General features: G+C 45.6%; 1 protein-coding gene across 1 annotated transcript; it reads right to left on the reverse strand.

The window, feature by feature from the left end:
* Positions 1-452: 452 nt before the first annotated feature.
* LOC130387830 (kinesin-1 heavy chain-like) lies at positions 453-19,984 on the reverse strand. Its single transcript, XM_056597118.1, is given in 26 exon segments — positions 453-3,324; positions 3,676-3,807; positions 4,244-4,460; positions 5,275-5,379; positions 5,646-5,717; positions 6,209-6,269; positions 7,224-7,325; positions 8,069-8,178; positions 8,765-8,820; positions 8,991-9,108; positions 9,378-9,566; positions 10,007-10,150; positions 10,857-11,063; positions 12,209-12,277; positions 13,118-13,305; positions 13,750-13,898; positions 15,562-15,707; positions 17,156-17,217; positions 17,220-17,259; positions 18,253-18,377; positions 18,727-18,814; positions 18,900-18,955; positions 19,147-19,195; positions 19,306-19,410; positions 19,640-19,713; positions 19,975-19,984. Coding segments are annotated over 25 exon segments (2,829 nt in total). The 5' UTR covers positions 19,646-19,713; positions 19,975-19,984; the 3' UTR covers positions 453-3,091.
* Between the last annotated feature and the right edge of the window lie 1,698 nt (positions 19,985-21,682).

Consider the following 21,682-nt stretch of genomic DNA (forward strand, 5'->3'; position numbering starts at 1 on the left):
TTCATTTATTTTGGTTTGATCAATGAAAAACTTTTGCGGAGTGACTTCCATCGAAGTCGCATCCACAGCAGTAGCAGCAGCGCCGTGTTTGATTTTGTTTGGGCTCTTTATCTTCAAGGCTGATCTTGGAGGGAGCCTGGAATATACTTCATACAGGATGCAATGGCCTGTGATCCTGTTATTATTGCACTGTGCTTATTCTAAGCAGCCCAAAATCCCATTTTCCTAGGATTCTCCGAATCAGGGGTCGAAGAGACGACTCCGCACCCGGTTGCCTGTGTGATCCCATGGGAGCGGGTCTTTCCTTTCTTGATCCCAATGTTAATTCTAAACAGCATTTTACACAGTAGCCTATAACAGGAAATTCCCAAAGGTAAATCAACTAATTAAATACTGACTAGCTTTTTATGGGGAAGGAAGCAACGGTGATGGACCGTACTAAACATTGTTTGGGTCTGTTAAATGCTAATCAAATAAAATCTATCAAATCACATTTTATAACAAGTTAAGGAGGTGGGGGGAGATCGGTTTTATTTATGTTTTTATTATAATGCACACCGTTTTATCGGTCTACTTCAAGCTCGTGCTGCATGCGTGGAGGTTGCAGAAAATGTTTTCGGTGGGTCGCAGAATTCGGTGTAGCACCGGCGCTCCCCCTTACCCGGGCTATAGCTTAGGCTATGGTGACCACAACTAACACAATCCGACGAATTAACCAGTGGTCTTAAATAAAACCTCAAAATTCTTCAACACTCAGACAAACAAACAAAAACCCGTAGACCATTGAAAGGGTTTTCTCATAATTATTTAATCACACATACATTTACATCATGCAGTCAATCCAAAACGGTGATCTCATTAAACGTTTCCCCATTTCCCCCTCAAAGTCTGAGCCCTGCTATTTGTGCCCCAGCTCTCTCGGAATGATCCAGTACCTTTGTCCACTGACGGAATCCTCACAACTGTCTTACAAATTGAGCAACTATTACACAGTAATAAAAGGTGGCTACACATTTTTGTTTTTTTAGAATTAACGCAAACGATTTAAATTGTGGTGAAGACCATAGAACAATGTTTGTCGTATTTTTTTTTTTTTTACAATGCTTTTCCAAATTTCATATCCAGTATTTGTAGGAGTTTAAGATAAAGATAAGCATTCTCTATTAGGACACATGGATGAAGAAGCAGCCGCGACAGGACAGCCGGTTTCTTCTTGTCGTAGTTACCACGGAGACAAACCCGATGCACACATTTAAAAGACAACCCCAGAAGGAAGATCGGTTACAAATAATTTTTCCTTGCCCGGGCTTTGGAAGCAGCTTTTTCCTCATCACTCTTAAAAAGTAGCCACATATGGAGTGTGTCGTTCTGGGATCAGCTGTCCTCAAGTACTATATGGGCCTACTTCACGAAGAGCTTGTTGCACTAGCGACTAAAACACGTCTCCCTTAACGGATAAACTGGGATTTTACTTTGCGCTTGCAAGAGATGTTTGTTTCTGCAAATACTTATGGGATCCATAACTAAAAAAAAAAATTGGTGAAAAGAATATTTAAAAGCAGAGAGGGGAAACAATATTTTAAAAACAATGCAATAAAGACAATCAGAAAACAGAATCCTACACCCCTGACTAGCTTTTTAGTTAAATAAACCTTCCTGAAGACGATACAAGATATTTAACATTAACCCCTGCCTTGACTGAGACCCTGCATATCTGATTGGCTGATCAGTAGCAAAAGTGTTGTCAATCAAGGGCAGCCTGCCCAATGACATATTAATCCCAATTCCACACATCAACCTAAAGACGACAAAACCGAAAAAAAAAACACAACACATACAGTTCATAACTCCAGCAAAAACAAGTCTGCAATATACAACAAAAGGGGCACACAATCCCAAAAAGAAAAAAAAAACGTTCAGAAAACAAAACAGAAAAAAGCAGGGGCAGTTTGGGTCAAATGATTCTTCCAACGCGAGGCACCCTTGATATGACTTTATCAACCCAATCAACATGACATGGCAGGAACAGCCTTCCCTGCAGCACGTGGATGCTGCAGCAAAAAGAAACACTTATAAAAACCGTAGAGACTGCAACAGACAGAAGCCCTCCACTACACAGCCAAGCCGAGAGCGCGCGCGGGGGGGGGGGGGGGGGGGGGGGGATGTTGGACACACCTTACTAGCTAGGACAGGACAACAACCATACGTGTGTGGGTGTTTGTGTCATCTCAGTCAGTATGACTGTGCTCTATGTGCTCCGATGTGCGACCGATATAAATAGTGTCCAGTAAAATGGCATAGTAAACCTCATGGAGAAGTACGGTTGGGTACATTCAGCTACTAGGAAAGGCTGTGCTAAAAAGGTAATGTCCTTTCTCTCTCTCTGCTTAACTGGATCATTCTTTCCGACGTTTTCATCTTTCAATTTTTTTTTTTTTTTACATCCTTCTTGTGAAGTCACCAATAACGAGTATATTTTAACTTAAAGATAAAAACAATTGGCCTCCACAGGTATTTAGTTAAATACATCTACTCTGTTGCAAGTCTTGGCGTCTTTTTGTTCTTCGTTCCCCCTCCTCCCATTGACATTCAGGAAGAATGAGCAGTACGGCCAAAGTGACATCTGTACAAGAACCAACAAAAACATAATGCTCAGTGTTCAATCTAGTTGTTTTTTTGTAAAACAGTTGCTTTGTTTTGTTTTTTTCTTTAAAGAAGCATGTAAAATCTATCCGGGGGGAGGGGGTAGCGTGGGTTAACAACCTTCGTGAAATGTACAGAGGTTAGCCAAACTCAAGCTATACTCGCAGCGGCACGGGTAATATAGATAAGATAGACGTTTGTGTTTTGCACACCAACCCCGCTACCGATTACATTCACCTTGGCACAGTGCAGATGAACGAACGACAGATGACAACATACCAGTGCAATGGATGCATGAATGAATGAATGAATGAATGAATGAAGAAAAGAAAGAAAAAACAACCCAGGAAGCGACACGGTCAGATCAGGGTCTGTGAGAACAAAGACTGCGTTTGGTTTGTATTTTCTGGCCGATGAGTGTGGCAGGTGACGTTTTGGTGAATTTTAGTCAACAACTTGGGAGTGTTTTTTTGTTATTTTCTTGATGATTACATCGTCGGGAGACAGAAGGGGATGAGAGAAGTGTGGAGTGGGTGGGGATGGTGAAGCTGTACAGGCCAGGGGTGTTCATATATATATATTTATATTGCAGGACTCCAACGCTGCTGTATTGACGCGACAGGCTGCGTGAAGTTGGTGGTGGTGGATGTCGACGCTGGCTTCTGTTACGCTGCTCTTCAGCTGGAGGAAGAGACAGAGGGAGAGACCAGGATGGCAAACATGAGAAAAGAAGGAGGAGACTGACGTTAAGGATCAATTACATTTTTTCCTTATCCTTTTGTATTTTGTGACAACATGAAAACAGGCCGGCACGAGAACGCTGCAACGGCATCAGTAGGCCTGTTTATCTAGCCTTACCAATCAAAGTAAAACGGCATTCAAATGTTCAGTGCAAACAAAACGCTTGTCCCATTGCAGAAAAGACCAGCAAACAATTACATTAAAAAAAAAATCGACTTCACATGCATCGCTACTTTAACGGAGGCGAGAGTAGGTTGACGGGGAGTGGACGAGCGCTCTCCCTCCACTCACTTCTTCTCCGGCTTGGGGGCGCCGCCCCTGATGGAAACCGTCTGGCTGTTCTGGTAGAAGCTCCCCCAGCGCGGTGGATGTTGGGGTGGGTGGGGGAGGCCACGGGCTGCTGGCCGGGCCTGATGGGCTTGGCTGAGGGAGAGGAGAAGAGACGCAGATCAATGTCGACGCTCAGCCGGTTCAAGTGGGGCGGGGCACAAAAAAAAACATACATAAAGCTTAGGTCATCGCCTTCCGCAGAAATGGACACAATTTTCACTCTGCATAATCACTTTTAAAATGCCTAGAAAATTAACGGTGTTGTTTGTGGCCGGATACCCATTAGGAGAAGAAAACTTCTGTTATGTTGATGACGTGTTTTCGGTACTTCTACTCTTAAACGGCCTTACTGTGCTGTACCTTCTGCTGCAGCGCTTGCCTTGCTGTAATGGGCTTTCCTTAATCAATGGAACTCCTTCATTACCATCGAGCACCATCTTATCTTACGCAGGGGATCTAGTACACGGGGTAGTCCCACAGACAGCCAGCAGCAGCCTGGTGCCGCCGTGGCCCCCGCGCGGTCGCTTACCGATCTGGGCGGAGTGCCCCCTCCTGGCCATGTTCTTGGCGCGCACCGCCTCCTTGATGCGGTCCACCTCCTGCTGGTAGCGCTTGCGGTCGCGCGCGGCGTTCTCCTTGGCCTCCTTCAGCGCCGACTCCAGGGCCTTGACCCGCTCGGCCGTGGCGCGGAGACGCTTTTCCAGTTTAGGAAGCTCACAGCGCAGGTCCGCGTTATCACGCACCAGCTACGGGACAAAGACAAAGACACACACACACACGCGCACACACACACACACACACACACACACACACACGTTTGAGAGCTATGCAGGGGGCGAAGACACAGGCTCCACACCAGGGATGGCTACGTTTTCATGATTCCCGTCCCAGTATCTTCCGTTGTCTCAAAATCATGTTTGTGTCAACAATGATTAAACCATTGCTGTAAGGCAACCGATTCCTCCGGCTCGCAAGATAAGTAATAATGATACGAATCCAGCTTGTAGGCATTTATGCATTGTTCGTTTGAGTAGCCGTGAGAGCAACGATGAGCTTGAGGTTCAGGGGCGCCCCCTGTGGTTCACCGGGTAGAGCGCGTACAATTAAGGCCCATTCCTTACCACAGCCACCGGGGTTAGATTCCTACCCCCCCTCTGTACCATACATTCCTGGTAGGGCTGGGCGATATATCGATATTTGAAATATATCGATATTTTTTCAAACGAGATATGGAACGAGACTATCGTCATCATCTATATAATTTAATTTGCGTTTAATTTGCGCTGTAAGTACAGCACAGATTGCGTCAACAAATATAGAAATATATCGACATTCTGCTTGAAGATATCACGATACGACTTTTTGTCCATATCGCCCCGCCCTAAATCCTGTCTTACTCACTTTACAAAAAGAAAGGATAATACCTTCAAAAAGTAAATCTTAAAAAAATAGATTGTGGTTCAAAAACGGAGAGACGGATCATATGAGATGGGTGGCGAGTGGAGCACTGACACCGTCGGCGTCTGTTCTCAGTGCACGGACCCCCTCGTCGTCTCCTACCTGTTTGTGAACCTTGGTGAGCTGCTCAAGGTTGTTCTCAAGGAAGGAGATCTTCTGCTTCTGGGCCGCGCTGCCGCCGGTGTCGTCCGAGTCCATCTCAGCGCTCTGCGGAGACACACACGCAACACGCTCACAGTCAAGAGAACTCATCTATTAACCGGGACAAGACCAGACAAACCCTGGAGTAAGGACCCAGCCTAACCCTCTTGATGTATCTCGATTCATTTTCTGTTTGTCTGTATGACTAATGGAGAGTCTATTGACAGTCCGTTTCATTCAGCTCCTACTGGGCCAGTTCTGAAGATATTCCCAAGCCTGTTGTCTAGCACACGGTCAAAGGAAGATGAATGGTTGTGAATGATGTGCTTTACCTTCTTCACCCTGGTAGCCAGGTCCTGGACAAAGAGCTTCCTCAGGTTGTGCAGAGTCTGCAGCTCCTTAGCCTGCGGGAACAAAACAACTTCAGACCTAAGCTTGGGAGTCTTCATTCATGCTTCGGGTTTATCAGCCGTGCTGGCCTTTCTACCGCACGGCAGCCCTATGCAGCACTGGGGTTGGGCGTTCAAATAAATCACAAAACCTCAATTATGGTTTGAAGTTCCTTTTTTCCAATTACAGTACAACAGCAGATCTGCGCAGAGTTATTAGCCTGGGTCGGTGAATTAAACTTTAAACGTGCAGAGCTGCACTCCTTTAGTAGGAATAGGAAACCATTTCATTGAGTGCGATCCGCAAAGAGGCGCGGCACGAACTCCATTCTGCTCCTCCTTTTCAACCGTGTTGGTACAGTGCTTTAGGATGTGTGTATAATGGCTCATTTAAATGCTCCAAAGTATATAGAGAACATTGCCGTGGGACACGCACACCCTCACACACACACTGTGTGTGTGTGTGAGGTTGTGTGTGTGTGTGTGTGTGTGTGTGTGTGACTCACCACCGTCTCCTCCAGTCCCTTCAGGTCCTGTCTAGCCTGCTCCCTGCGGTCCTGCATCACCCTGGACAACCAACAACAACAGCCGCGGCTTAGCAACAGGACATTGTTCCGTGGGCCATTACAAAACCAAACGCAATCATTACATTTTTATGGACACAACCTCTGGCTAATAGTTTTCGCAGCGACTGCATAGTTATGCTCCTCACACCGATGGCAATAAATAAGAAAGTTTGTGTGTGAGAGCCTGAATGAGTTTGTGAGTGTGAGGGACAAAAATCAGCGCGAGTGTGCAAATGAGAGAGAAAACTAGGGAGCGTATGCAATAAAGATAATTATATTCTATTATATTTGCTTGTGTTTATAATTATATTCTATTAAGTGTGTATGTGCTCATGTTCGCATGTTTGTGTGCGAGAGGCTGAATGAGTTTGTGTTTGCACATTAGGTCTTTGACTGCGAACTTCGTTATTCAAATATAATTTGAATATCAAAAAATAAATCAAAATTCGAACAAATATTAGGCAGCCCTTAATAATCGAACCTGTTATGGGCAAGAGGGAGAGACGTCGGAGAACCCGACGCAGTCTATTCATAATATTGTAATGACCATGGAAGAGGCAGTGAATGAAGTATTGATTAGACAGCGATTTATTAGAAACCTAATAAACCGTCGGAACACGCAAGGCCGGTAACCATAGCAACGCCGGTAAACAAACCTTGCTAAGCCCAATCCAGGTCTTACTGAAGGCATTTAATGGTCAAAATATCATTAATAAATATTCGAATATATTCAAGTATTAATATCAATAAAAAAACAAACTTCGAATATGATTTTTGGGCAAAAGTCAAAGCCCTAGTGCACATGCAAGACAGAATGATTGCATGCATGTGTGAGAGAAAGAATGAGTATGTGTGTGAATGTGCTCACGCGTGCATGCTCGTCTGAGTGTGAGTGTGCGTGTGAGTGTGCGTGTGGGTGTGGGTGGGGGTGTGGGTGTGAGTGCGTGTGTCTTACGTGAGCTCGTGCAGCTTACGGCTCTTCTCCTGGTCGGTGGACTTGAGTTTCTCGTGCTCCACCCGGAGACGTTCCTGCTCCAGCATGATCTTCTGGTTGAGGCTGGGAGAGGGCAGAGAGGCCGTCAACATCACGGATCCACTAGGCTGATCATCATGAGCCCCCCACCATGGCCTAACAGCCGTTCTCCAGGGGGGTCAAAGGAACCACACCAAAGGGGGCTCACTTGGCCTTTTAAAGCGACTCAGAGACACCGTAAATGGGGCACTGACCGTAATGACGTTTCGTTTTGTGTCATTTAAAGCAGGGAGTGTTAGAGGTAGATACGGATCTCTCCCGTCTCAGGGGAAAATTATGGAATGATGCAAGACCATTACAAATATGACTGGGTTTCTAACGAAGCAAAGCTTAATGCAAATAGATGAAGTGTCCCTTCAAGGTAATAGAGCATACATTTGATTTCCTCTCGTTTTGCTGTACTTCAAATGAAAATCGAAATGCATTCTGGGATACTTCTTCTATCCCTACTATTCAAACAGCACTAGTACCACTAAACCCATCGTTCCATTGGGACATCCTACAGTACGTCTGGACGACGGTAATGGTATTATTGCAGAGAGATGGGGGGGGCTGGTATTGGGAAGGCCTGCTTGTCCTTTAGTTACAGTAAAGCCTCTATATTTATTTTCAACCAGGAATAATCCCATTGAGATTCAGAATTTATTTTACGAGGGAGTCCTGGCCAAGAGTGTAGCATAAAGTTCCATATAAAATATACATTAAGAAAAACAGACGACATAAAACAGAAGAAGACAATGGTCCCTTCAGCGTCATGGCTCCCTTACTCTTGGAGCTCGGTGATCAGCTTCTCCTTGTTGTCCAGCTCGTCCCGGAGGCTGCTGATCTGCTTCTGGTGGGCGTCGCGGTGGGAGTGGATCTGCTGCTCCACGGCCTCCTGGGCAGAACACAGCACCGCTTGACACCCCAATACCACACCCACATGCACCCACAACACAGATACCAGGGGTGTCGAAACATAACTGGGTCTCGGTAAGCGGATCGATACCGCTATCCTGTCCGAGGTGACGTCTTAAAGAAAAGACTGCACTCCTGATGATTACTCATTTTCACTCTCTCTCTCTCTCAAATAAGAGCTGTATGATTGGAACAGCATAGTCTTGTTTTCTGTTAAACTTTTTTTGGAGTTATGAAGGGTGCCTTTCCTCAAGTTCTCTGCACCTCTCCCTCTCCTTGTGTCTCATCTCCCTAGCCCCAACCCTGTTCTCAGGCAGGCAGACCAGAGGAGCATGAGACTTGGGCCACAGGCTTCTCAGGACATACACAATCAATTTAATCACTCTTTTTTTTTTTACTCGTTATTAACTCTAGTCCAAAATAGACTTCCACTCCATCCATTATTACACATTCCAAGCAATACCAGTTCTATTCAGAACAATCTTTTGACGCCTTTCCACGATTTAATTCAAATGAACAATTCCCATCTCTTAGGACGACCGAATGCTTCAGGGGATCTCATTTACCTTGACTTCATTTGCAGACTGTATCTCATTGTCCTTCTCCATGGCATGAACTTTCTCTGCAGAAGGACAACAGACCCCATCAGCATATAGCAATAACAGACACGGAGCGCAAATCAATACCAGTGGGACTGCAGTGAATCGAACGGAACACACTCAGGCATGTATTTGCGGCTCATCATAATCAAACCGAACAAAACAAGTATTTTCCCCTGTAACCAGACCCTACCTTGGGCACTGATCTTGACCAGCTCCTCGTTGAGGGAGTCCACGTTCTCCTCCAGCTGCCTCTTCTTCTGCTCCACGTTCTGCAGGTACTCCGTCAGGGACTTGATCTTGGCCTCGTGCTGGGCGACAAACACAGACGTTCACGTCAGCGGCTCACCAACAATGTTCTCACGGGTCAGCAAAGGTGAGGCCACGTGTCCAGCCCCAACTTCTTATATGGTTGCGTTTCCGCTTCCCTACACATAGTTTTAACCCTCTCAAGATCTCCAGCTTTGAATGCGGGTAAGGTTCCAACAACAACAACAACAACAACAACAACAACTAGCCTCCTACTGCTCTACCATCACTATTAGCGGTAACGGCTAAGGTAAGGCATCGGGGTGTTTACCTGTTGGATGCGCAGCTGGCAGGCGGCCAGCTCCAGCTCGTTCTCGTCCATCTTCTTGTTGCTCTCGGACTGGGTGCCCTCCAGCTGCTTGCAGCGCTTCACCATGGTCTTCACCTCCGACTTCATCTTGCTGATGTAGAGGCGCGCCACCGTGAACTCCTCGTCGATCACGCCGCTGCCCTCGTGTTGCTGGAGGGAGAGACGGTGTCATTGGGGTTTCGGTGGCACCGTTTCGATACGGGCCCTTTCTACCGAAGGCCCGCCGGTGTTTGTCATTCTTTCGAAATTTTCACAGGTCCCTTTTTTGACGCCGAAATCAAAATCAAAATTTCGATCACGATTTCGATTTCAGCGTCAAACGATCACAAAACTAATTTGATCGAATTTTCTTTTTCTTTTTTATTAACCGTTTTATAGAAAGTGCAGAAGAGCTGGATACATATCTGTAGATTATTTTAGATTTGAACATTTTCTTTTTGACAATTTTGTGTATTTTTTTAAGGCGAAATATGAAAGATCTCCGTTAGCAAGTGTTTTTTGGGAGAGACATGCTGAATAAATACATTATGTTTTGACGCGACAACACTGCGACTTCCCAAAAGTGTTCCCGTTGCCCGTGCTTTAAGTACCTTGACGTCATTGCTGCCCACGGCGATGCCAATCTCGGCCAGGTCTTTGAGCAGCGACGACATCATCTCCGTCACCCTCTTCTTCTGGTGGTTGGACATCTCCTTCAGCTTCTGGAGCTCAGAGTCTAGCGATGTGAGGAGGGTCTGGACGGGGAAGAGGAAGAGCGTTTGATTAAACATTGCCATTGGCTATTCACAGAATGGCTTTAAAAAAAGAAGATCTGCCTCAACGAGGGGTGTGAACAGTTACAAAAAATTGTAAACGGTTACACAACCCCTTTTTTTTTTTAAGGGGACCGCAGTCGCGCTTATAGGGGGGATTATTTGTTTATCAACACGGCGGATGCGCGATCAGAATGATCGCAAAAAGAAGATTAGTTTGACCGGTTGCCATGGTTATCTCCGTGTGGTTAATTTTCTGTTGCGGTGTTAATTAGGATGTTGTCAGCTTACTGTTACATTAAACTGTAATCAGAAAACGCGGTTATATGCTATAGACCCTACAGTATCTGTGGTATAAGGGTTGGGACGAATTTCGAATTATAAATATGTAAACTTTATGTTGAAAGTATGGACCGTCGAAATTCCCCATTGAAAAAAATAGCGCAGTGATCGTTTACTTATTTTTCCTAAACGGTTATGATTTACTAACCGTGTACACGGTTAGCCTCAATCAAGAACACATTTAGTACACATCAGGACTTTTCTGGTTCCATATATGGATGAAGGTACACACACACACACGATAGTTTGCCTGAACAAACTTGCTGACCAGGACACTGACATGAAGGCAAGAAGGGGCACCACCATACATATGATATCGCCACCATCTCCCTCCCTCCCCACACACCGATTTCTGGCTGAGCTCCTCGCTGATGGCCTCAAACTCCTTGGTCTTGTCCTCCACCTCCTGGCTCTTCTGGTCGTAGTTGACGGCCAGCTCCTCCAGCGCCTGCAACACCTCCTTCACCTCCTCCTTGGAGGCCTCGTTCTCCGCCTGCAGGCGGTTCAGCTCGGCCTGCATGTTCTCATGGTCACGGCGGGAAGACACCAGGAGCTAGCAGAGGGGGGGGGGGGGGGGGATTAGAATGAGGAGCCGTGTTAGAGTGCTGTTGGGGAGCGCACTGGAGTTAAAGTTAAGAACAAGACTAGGTCCAACGGGTGCACTGAAAGGAGAATATCTGAGTGCGTCCCAACATACCTACTATACCTACTCTCAGGTCACCTCTTACAATCGGGATTGAGTTAGTTATGATCACTCTTTAAAATGAAAGACCGACCGAAATGTTCAAGCAGATTCACTTCAACTAAATGTCACGTCATTTCCTTAAAACTACCTGTGCAAAAACACATACAAGCTTACAATGAGGGTTAGAATCTATTTGGGAGAAAGCTAAACCTCTCCGCATAGCGGTTGTGGTTTATGGTTCAACCATCCAAAAAAAAAAGGAACTTGTATATTTAAGCAAAAATGCATCTTATATTATTATGAGCCGCTATGCTCTCTTCTGTCACAGAGGGTAAGAAATCGCTTGCACCCCCCCCCCCCCCCCTCATTCTTGATTTGAACATATTAAGTCCATTAATAAATCCTGTTAAAGTCTTGTTTGAGAAGTGGACTGGCAATGAATTATGACCTTCACAAGCTTGCTTTTCATAACTCTTTGTTTGTGGGCTAGGCTAGGCATACGAGCAGAACAGAATTAAATCAGCAGTTTATTATCTGGCTATCCGTTGCCTCAAACGAGGAGGATTGTGTTGCATGTTTTTGCGTCTGAGAATAAAGACATTTTCCCCCTGACCTTAATCTTATTCTACTCTGAATGACTGCAATCGGATTCCAGTCGTTGCAACACAAAGATGCAATTTATTTTTAAACTATTGCGCTTGTTACCATTTTAGTGCTTTCACAAATCGTAAGCACGTGCTGACGCACATCCCACTGATGTCAGACCCAATTCTTTAGCCTCAAATGACAGCTGCCGACAGCAAGCACGACTCCAGAACAGTTGCAGTTGTACATTTGAATAAATGTGAAAACTAAATAAAAAATAAAAAAACGGTTGTAATGACTAGGCAACTACTACATATTTTAAGAAACTATTGACACGGACACAATATTTGTAACAAAACAAGAAATCACCCAACCGTACCAGCATCATGCTAATTGTATAGGCAGAGTTACAGCACATAATCGCTCACCTCCTCCTGGTCCAACATCTGCTGCTTGAGCTTCTCAGCCAGCTGGCTCTGTTGGTTGATCTCATCGTCCTGGACACACGGAGAACATCTGGTATTAGCAAGAACACACTGGAGCCACTGTCACCCAGATGGGGCACCACAGATGGCGATACGTCACTGTGGGATCTGGGCATGTATATGGGCACTGGTCAGGCAAAGTTAACTGTTGAACACATTACTACTTCTGTTTTTGGGATTCTGTTCAATATTCCAGGTGCTTGAAGTACACAAGTTTGAAGTACACAAGTTTGCCGTTTATGTACTTCATGTAATTGGGAAGTTGACGTTTTTAATAGTGCTTGTTTGGTTGTTTATCGTTCCCCCCCCCCCCCCCCCCCCCCCCAGTCACGGCATTGCCAAGTAAGTGACCAACACAATGAAGTGTGGTCACCCCGTTTGTTAATTGCCTTGATTTGTACTTGGAACTCCAGGCAACTCACAACAACCAAACGTACGTGCGTGTGTGCACACTAAAGCAAGACAAAAGGGAGGGCACTGGGGAAGCGATACTACCCATGCATGATTAACAGAGCACGCTTCAGCAACTCCCGTCAGCGCTGCGCCAAAAATGACTGCATCACCTAAATATAACCACCTTGAAACACCGCACGACAGTGCAGCGAACAGAAGCATATTCTACCAACCGAACAAACACTCAAAATCTCAACCAATTCCACAACTTTTTTGTCTCTCGGAGCATATTTTTCCCTAGAAGAAGAGCAAAGGCGCTCTTCCGCGCGATGCCACGAAACCCGAAATAAGAGTTGCCTTAACGCCAACCCCAGGAGCACACATACGTGTGCTTACACATACGTGTGCTCCTGGGGTTGGTGTTTGGGCAACTCTTATTTGCCTCCCCCCCCCCCTCACCTTATCGTCCATCTGCTTGTAGAGCTTGGCCAGCTCCGCCTCGCACTTGTCCTTCTCCACGTCGGTGAGGCGGACGCCCGGCAAGTTGGGTGTGGAGGCCGGCTTGTCGTTGACCACGTTGTCCAGCGCCAGCACCTCAGCGTTGGCCTTCTCCTTGTCGAACTGCTCGTCCACCGGGACGCTCTCGCCTGAAAGGAACCCAGAGCCAGGAAGGGGGGGGGGGGGGGGGGGGGGAGGTCAGCCCGACTGAGTTGGACGTCTCGGGGTCTGTGTAATTTGCAGGTCTCTGTCGGTGGGCTACTCGGAATCCCTCCAGGCTTCTCGTACAACGAGGGCTTAATAACTCGCAACGTGGGGTCGAGTACCTTCCGTAGATGGCAGCGACCAAATCTGGACGAGGTGTTTGGGGTATATCCGGAATGTTTTGTTCTGCTATGTAGATGTGTTGTTATAGGTGTGTTCACCATCTTATAGTGTCGCGTTTTATAGTTTACCCAAATCATTATAGTCTACTTTGCCCTGAAATTTCAGGCCCGAAAGAACGAACAAGTGAGTGAGTGAGCGAGCGAGCGAGCGAGCGAGTGAGTGAGTGAGTGAGCGAGCGAGTGAGCGAGCGAGTGAATCCCTCTCACCGTTCCTCCAGCGGTTGAGCTCGTTCTCCAGCCAGGTGACGGTGTTCCTCAGGGTCTTGTTCTTCTCCTTCTCTCTTTCATACTTCTTCTTCCACTGCTCCGCGGTCAGCTCCACGTTCACACACACCGTGTTCTTGATGGTCTTCGCTCTACACGCACAAGCGCAAAAGACACCAGGAACTGCTGTTAGGAGCCGGTAGGCTTTGGGTTTTTCCAAACGGACGTTATGTTGTTTGGGACTCAATGTTACCAGTAGGGCTGGGCAATTCATTTTTAGCGACGACAAAACTAATATAATTGATTTTTTCAAAAAGAAAAAAATATATTCATTAAATGTTTTAAAGAGAGCAGAAAAGCTGGAAAAAAATCTATTTGACCATTTTGCGTATTTTTGAAGGCGAAATTTCAAAGATCTCATCATGTTTTCAAACTCAAAAATAATCGTTTGAATAATCGTGATTTCAAAATGGAACAAAATAATGGTGATTATGATTTTTTCCCATAATCGAGCGGCCCTAGTTACCAGCTCTCAAACTTTAGCTGTAGAAATCAATAAAAAAAATGCAATGACAAAGCATTGTCATCCAGTGTGAACGGCGAGAATTCGAGTTCAACTTATAAAACTGTTTTCAGGTCAGGAGGTGTGGTTTTAAATAGTATTATTTAAATCTATCCATCCATCTTTATATATAAAAAGTTTGGAGTTGGAATTTACATTTCAAACCAAACTGTTGCATCAGAAGCCTGGGGGACAGACCGCATAAATGAGGTTTTCCTTCTTTCGGTCAGGGACGAAATACCGTATTTTCCGCTCTATAAGGCGCACTGGATTATAAGGCGCACCTTCAATGAATGGCCTATTTTAGAACTGTTTTCATATATAGGGCGCACCGGATTATAAGGCGCATAGAATAAAAGATACTGCAGTCAAACGTTTGACTGGGGTTGCGTTATGCATCGACTAGATGGAGCTGTGCTAAAGAGAATGTCAACATAAAGTCAAACTTTATTAAGCTTTCTGACAACTCTGTTCACTCCCATGGTAACGATGTTCAAACGTTAATGTGCATATTTACAATAACTCCCAGCCTTGTTCACTCTTCTCCCAAACGTGGAGGGGAACTTTTCCCTGATTCAGTAAACACGTAGTAAAAAAAACAGTCTGATACCACTAAATCAAACGTTAGTGCATTCACAATATAGTAACTCTCGAAATTGTTCAACTTACGTATAAAACTACATTTTATACGTGGTGCATTCACAATAACTCAGTGTCCGAATTGAACAGTTGGGCGAGTACGGCATCCAACATGCCCGGCCTCCTCTCGTCATTATCCGAGTCAGTGTCGCTGCTGTTGCCTGGCAGTTCAGTGATTATTCCTGCCTTCGTGAAAGCTCGGACCACAGTTGAGACGGATATATCAGCCCAGGCATCCACGATCCATTGGCAGATAGTGGCGTAAGTCGCCCGGCGCTGTCTCCCCGTCTTGGTGAACTTGTGTTCGCCTTCTAAGTGTTCGTCAGATAAGGCGCTCCGGATTATAAGGCGCACTGTCGTTTTTTGAGAAAATTTAAAGGCTTTTAAGTGCGCCTTATAGTGCGGAAAATACGGTAACCATTTATACTAGATGGAAAACCGCCTTTTTTCCAAATAAACAACAACCTGATTGTAAAACGTACCAAACCCCTTTCACAAGGCTGGTAACAACCCTATCTTATTTTTTGGTCGAAATCAGGAGCAACATTTTAGGCTTAAATAGGAAATATTGGTGCCCAGAAAGATGGCCATGAGGTTCGCTGTTAGCAACCCACCTCTGTCCGAACATGAGCGTGGACTTGGTCTCCGACTCGTTGTAGGAGGAAGGCGAGGCACAGATGATGATGGTGGTCCGACAGTTTCCACCCAGGGAGTCTTGCAGGATACGAGTCATCTTGCTGTCTCTGTACGGGATGTATGCCTAGAACACACACACACACACACACACACACACACACACACACACCACACACACACACACACACACACAACACACACACACACACACACACACACACACACACACACACACACACACACACACACACACACACACACTTTAGAGGAGGATTGAGGATAATGTAAAAACCGTGTGCCACAGCTACTGTACACATCTAGAGTAGTAATGGTGCTCGTAGTCTATTATGCACACATTATTACAAATGTAGACTGAAGGGGCTCCCCAGGGACCCAAGCTAACGATAGGTGACAGTATCCTTTAAAGGGAAAAGCTCCATAAACCCAGTGGGAAAAGGAAGCCTCCGTGATAAGCCACACAAAGGATGCACCCTTATTCACTAGATGCCCCTCATTATAACAGAGCATCTCCATCACTACCCTATTTGCTGTTAAATGAGCCAAGCTCAATGAGAAATGACTTTGAATTGGGATATAACCCGCAGCATACTTGCTCTCATTAACCCGCGGTCAAAATGCTGAGGTAATGGGGGTATGATCTGTGTGAAACGCTCTGGGGCATGGGGACCATGCGGTCGGAATACAAACAGGTTCGGTGACATGCCTCCCTCTCTGTGAAACCCGAGGTCCCGACCAGAGCTTAACATGTCCACAAAGCGGTTTCAGTCACTCCTCTCCGCCGTTAAAAGGAGTAAACATTACACGACCGCGCTGAAGAGAAGAGTCGTCGATTATCAGCCCGAACACCTATAACGAGCCAATAACTCTCCTTGAAAGTGCCCTTTTCCAGTTACAACGGAGAGAGCGAGTGCACAATACAACACTTGTTTAACCAAAACTGCCGATAAATCTGCAAGAAAGCGCCAGGGGGAAAGCGCCCCGAATAAAGAGATGGCGCACAACAGACTAAACATTGACTCAAACGGAAGCCGACACCGTTGGATCAACAGCTCGGAGGCAAAAGCATCTGAATAAAAAGCCTGTAGTTGTCTGGGCTGCTACAGAGGATAAATATGACTTTACCCTGATAAACCAATGTTTGTTTTTACTCCAAGCGTGGCTGGCTCATGTGTGCGGTTACAAAAACGCCAGCACTTTGACACACCCACAGCACTGTGTGCTGCGCTGTTCCACTTTCCTCTAGTTTCTGACATTACTTCCTGCTTTTCGGTGGTCCACCTGATTCGTTTTAGTCATCATTTGTATAATCCTGAAACAACTTTAATCCTAGGAAAGGTGCCTCACGTGGGATTTTAATGGAACGGTTAAGATCAGCATTTTGAAGTCTTTCATACGGGAATCAGTAAATAGCACTATCATTTGTTGTACGTTGTATCCACGTAACGTGACTTCGTCAAGTGTGCTGGTCTGCATCATCACGTAACGTAAACGATGCATGCATGCATGTATACAAACACACACACACAGACACATACACACACACTAACTTACCGTTCCCTCAGCTAGAGCAGAGATGACGTTCCCCAGAGATGACAGAGACTTGTTGATGTTTTGGCTTCATCCAGGACGGCCCCTTCGGCTCCCGTTTTACTGACCTGTGAATAAGAACAGGAGGATGGGTGGATGGGAACAACAGGGGTCCCAAGAGGGCTACCCACCCTCTGGGGATCAACACTGGGAGTACTCCCCTCTGTAGGGAGCGCCGGCTCCAATCGAAAGGAAATTCACACCTCTTTCCATGGAGATGGAGACATCTTTAGTTCTATTTATTTTGTCTCTAGATACTGTTTCGTATACCCGTCCCAAGTCATTGGCCTTTCACTATATTTACGTTAATACATTCGTTTATATTTTATGCCGATGTGGAATATGCTCCAGGGTTGGTCAGTAGTGCAATGGCTGCCACAATGGAAGCATAACAAGCAAAACGGTTTTAGGTAAAGGTTAATCATTAGAATATAGAAAATCAGTAGTGTCCATGGTGGGGGAGAGGGTCAAGCTAGTGGGTCAGCAGATGGCTGGGTAAATCATAGACAAGAGATGAGGGGCAAAGGTCCATTATATTGTCCCCCACATTAAATATAGGAGTGTTTCAATCATGTGACTCAAAGTTTCATAAAAAAACAAAAGACAACCAATCACCTAGCTGCTACAACTCCCTGATTGTAATCGTGAAATAGCCCCAAGATGGTGGCTCGGAATGTGTGTGACCTCCAACTTGCAAAGAACCGATAACGCGGTGTGGCAAGCAACCAGCTCCACTAGGGCTGGGCGATTAATTTAATTTTGATGGCGATTTCGATTTTAGCGTCAAACGATCACAAAAGTAATATAAATCGAACAGCCGGATACATATCTGTGCATTATTTTTATCTGAACATTGTGTATTTTTTTAAGGCGAAATTTCAAAGATCTCAGTTACAACGTTCTTTTTGGGAGAGACATGCTGAATAAATACATCATATTTTCGAACACAGAAACAATCGTTTGAATAATCTTGATTTCAATATCGACCAAAATAATCGCGATTAGGATTTTTTCCATAATCAAGCGGCCCTAAGCTCCGGCCTCGTGGAGCGACTGCGTACCTTCTCACTGCCAGCCAGATCCACCAGGTAGAGCTTCCCGCTAAGCTTCTGCTCCGTCTGCGTGTTCTCCTGCTTCACGTTGATGAGGAAGATGCTGTGGCTCCTGGAGCTGTGCTCGTTCATGTCTGGGAAACACATCACCCAGGCTTGAGAGGGGAGCCGGCCACGAGAGAGCACGGCTTAAGAATATCAAAACAATGGTTCATATTTCATCACGCATCTGGCCGTAATTAAGGCGCGACTGCTTGAGCAGAATGCCTGATCAAACAATGGTGTGCGTTTCGGAAATACATATTTTATAATGTACCCGACAAAATGGGGAACGGTCCCCTTCGAAAGGATTTTCCGATAATCTGTCAACCGATGGATGACGAGCGAAAATGACACAATACAAACGAAATGCATAACTACAACCGGGGACGGGATGCAGCTGCAGAGCGAGAGAGGAGAGAGCCCGGTGTGTGCGTGTCTTACTTGTGACCGCTACGTGTCTGTTAGATTTGCCCTCGTCGATGGTGTCCATAACCTCCTCTGGGCTGCAGACAAACCTCTCAGTGCATCCCTGGGAAACCAAAGACACAGTGACGTCAGGGACATGTACGGGGACGCGGGGGGGAAAGGGGGTCACGGGAGGCGGAGCCTGTTACCTTGACGTAGGGGACTCTGTTTTTGTCCTCGTGCACCGACAGGTTGGTCTTGGATACTGGAAGAAGGGAGGAAAACGTACGCGTCAGATATACGAAACAAAACCGTCTCTTTCTGGTTGAAACACACTGGAAAAAAGTAAAGTCACATGGAGCAAGCAATGCAATGAATGAGGTTGTGTATTGTACCTACATCAAACGTGTTGACATTGCACAAGTACGCCCCCCCCCTCACATCCTTGCCACTTACCATCCAACAGGTCCCGAATCTTGTCCAGGTAGATTTCAAAATACGACACCTGCGACAGAAAAATAACAAAACGATTAACAGATGAACCAAACCAACGCCTCGGAGCTCAGAGTCAAACACGTTTCTTTGTAAAGTGCGGGATTCTCTCGTTCTTTGGACCTTGATGTGGAACTCCAGGTTCTCGTCCATGGAGTAGATGTAGTTGAAGATGTCCTGCACGATCCTTGGGATGATGCCCATGTTGTCTGTGTCGTGCAGCAGGCCCTGGAAACGAGGGGAAGAAATACCATGGTACCCGGTACAACTGCCCGGAATGACCGAACCATCTACTGGGGTTCAAATTGCAATTGTCTGAATCTATATTTTATAGTTGGGGAATGCGTCTACAGTAAGGTCTACGGTAACGTCTGAAGTATTACAAATCATTTGGGAGATTTAACACTACTGCATACAGCAACAATGGTTCACTGCTGAGAGTAGGAAGATGTCATACCTCCATGGTGTGAGTTTTTCCAGAGGACGTCTGCCCGTAGGCAAAAATCGTCCCGTTGTATCCCTCCAGAACATCTTAAAGTACATCAAACATACACGCAGCAGCCAATCAAAAACAAGGGTGCTTTGAGTGAAGAATAACTCAAGTCTTCATATAATCTTAAGAGAAAAGGGAGGGTCTGCACACTGTTTAAATGCTCCAGAAGTGGATTAATTAACAGGCCACGTTTCGATCTCTAAGGATCTTCATCAGGCCAATATAAATCATATAATCTTGGAACACCATGGACAAGATTAGTATGAAAAGCGGAAGAGAAAGGGGAGGAGAAAGCTCACCTTTAACGATCCTCTGGGCACAGGCGTTGTACACCTGTTCCTGGGAGGTGTTCGAGGCAAAGACCCGGTCAAAGGCGTAGGGCTTACTCTGGAAGAGAGACAGGGAGATAGTATGAGATCATTGTTTCAAAAGTTCTTTTTTTTTTTTTACTTTTGGCACTTCTCTTCATGGTACTGCAGACCATCATTAAATCATTAAATAATGATCATTAAATAATGATAACTAAAAACCCTCATACTACAACTATCCAATATTTTATATTTCTGAGTCTTATAACTATTGCAGACTATTTTAACTATTGCAAGTTGGTTTGGTTGGTTTTGGTAACCAGCCAGTGTTTACCAAAACATTCATTTTCACCATGAAACTAATGATTCATCGTTTCATCTGACAAAAAATAGATACAATTAAAAATAAAATTGTTATTGAGCCTCAGAAGTGAGAACCAACATTTTTCCTAGAGTATTCTATAGAATACTGACATTGGATAAGGACATCATGGCTGTAATCAAAACTATCACCACAATTAGGATTAGTCTTTGAAGAATAGTCTTGGGGCTATAATCACAATAATGATATGTTAGCCATTGCCCAATTCAACAAAAAGAAACAAGCTCTTCAGGGAGTGTCTTTGCACTTGAATCAAGGGAGATTTGAATCGATGGGTTTACAGAAGGCTGACGGCAGCGTACAAAAACTGATGCATCAAGTTTTTCCATGGGTTTTGAAGGAGACGGACCGCTGGGTCGCTTTGAAAGAACACCTGCCTCACCCCTATCACACTAGCCTGCTCGGAAGTAATGGGGCCAACAATGTACCGCACACACACACACACACACACACACACACACACACACACACACACACACACACACACCACACACACACACACACACACACACACACACACACACACACACACACACACACACACACACACACACAGTAATCCTGGTTTTCAGAGACATGAACACCCTGGCACCCAGCAAACCGTCACGAGATGACCACACCACCACCTGTATAAATTAACCCAGGCCCCACCCTGGGGGGAACTGGAACACAGACAAGTCCCCTCCTGCATTTCACTGCAGAGGGGCCCTGTCTCTCTTCCCCCCCCGTCCCCGTCCCTCTAGTAAACACGTTCTGAACATTAGATTCAATGTCACCAGCGGAGGGACTATAAATACTGAGCAAACTATTTGAACCGCTCTGACTGTGTGACCGATAGCGAGAGGATGAATTCATTTTCCGAGTGTAATCCCCCATATCATCCTCTGCCTGAGGTACATGCACGGATACGGAAGTGCACCGCCCTGAAAAAGATCCACCGTGTCTTTGACTGTCATTTGTACATGAGAAGGACAAAGAAACTCTGTCCACAGTGGCCAGCAGGCACCGACGCTCTACTGCCAACACAAAGCTCTGGCCGTTGCCCCTTTCAAAATGTATTCCTCCATACGTCATTAAACCAGTCATAGCCAACACTGGCGACAGCAGTACACACCCTAGCTGGCCAGACCTGCTCAGTTTTTAAAAAGCAGCTGAGCTACTGTCTGATCTACCCAACCTGCAGCGATGCAGATGCACCATTAGCCAAGGCACGGATAGCCGAGCGGTCAAACTATTTTAGCTAATTGTGGACAATAGCGCATTGTTGAAATTGCAGAGGCAGACTTTTACTTTTTCTCTGGGCTATATATACACACA

Source organism: Gadus chalcogrammus, chromosome 8 (genome assembly GCF_026213295.1).
Source record: "Gadus chalcogrammus isolate NIFS_2021 chromosome 8, NIFS_Gcha_1.0, whole genome shotgun sequence".
Taxonomy (NCBI): domain Eukaryota; kingdom Metazoa; phylum Chordata; class Actinopteri; order Gadiformes; family Gadidae; genus Gadus; species Gadus chalcogrammus.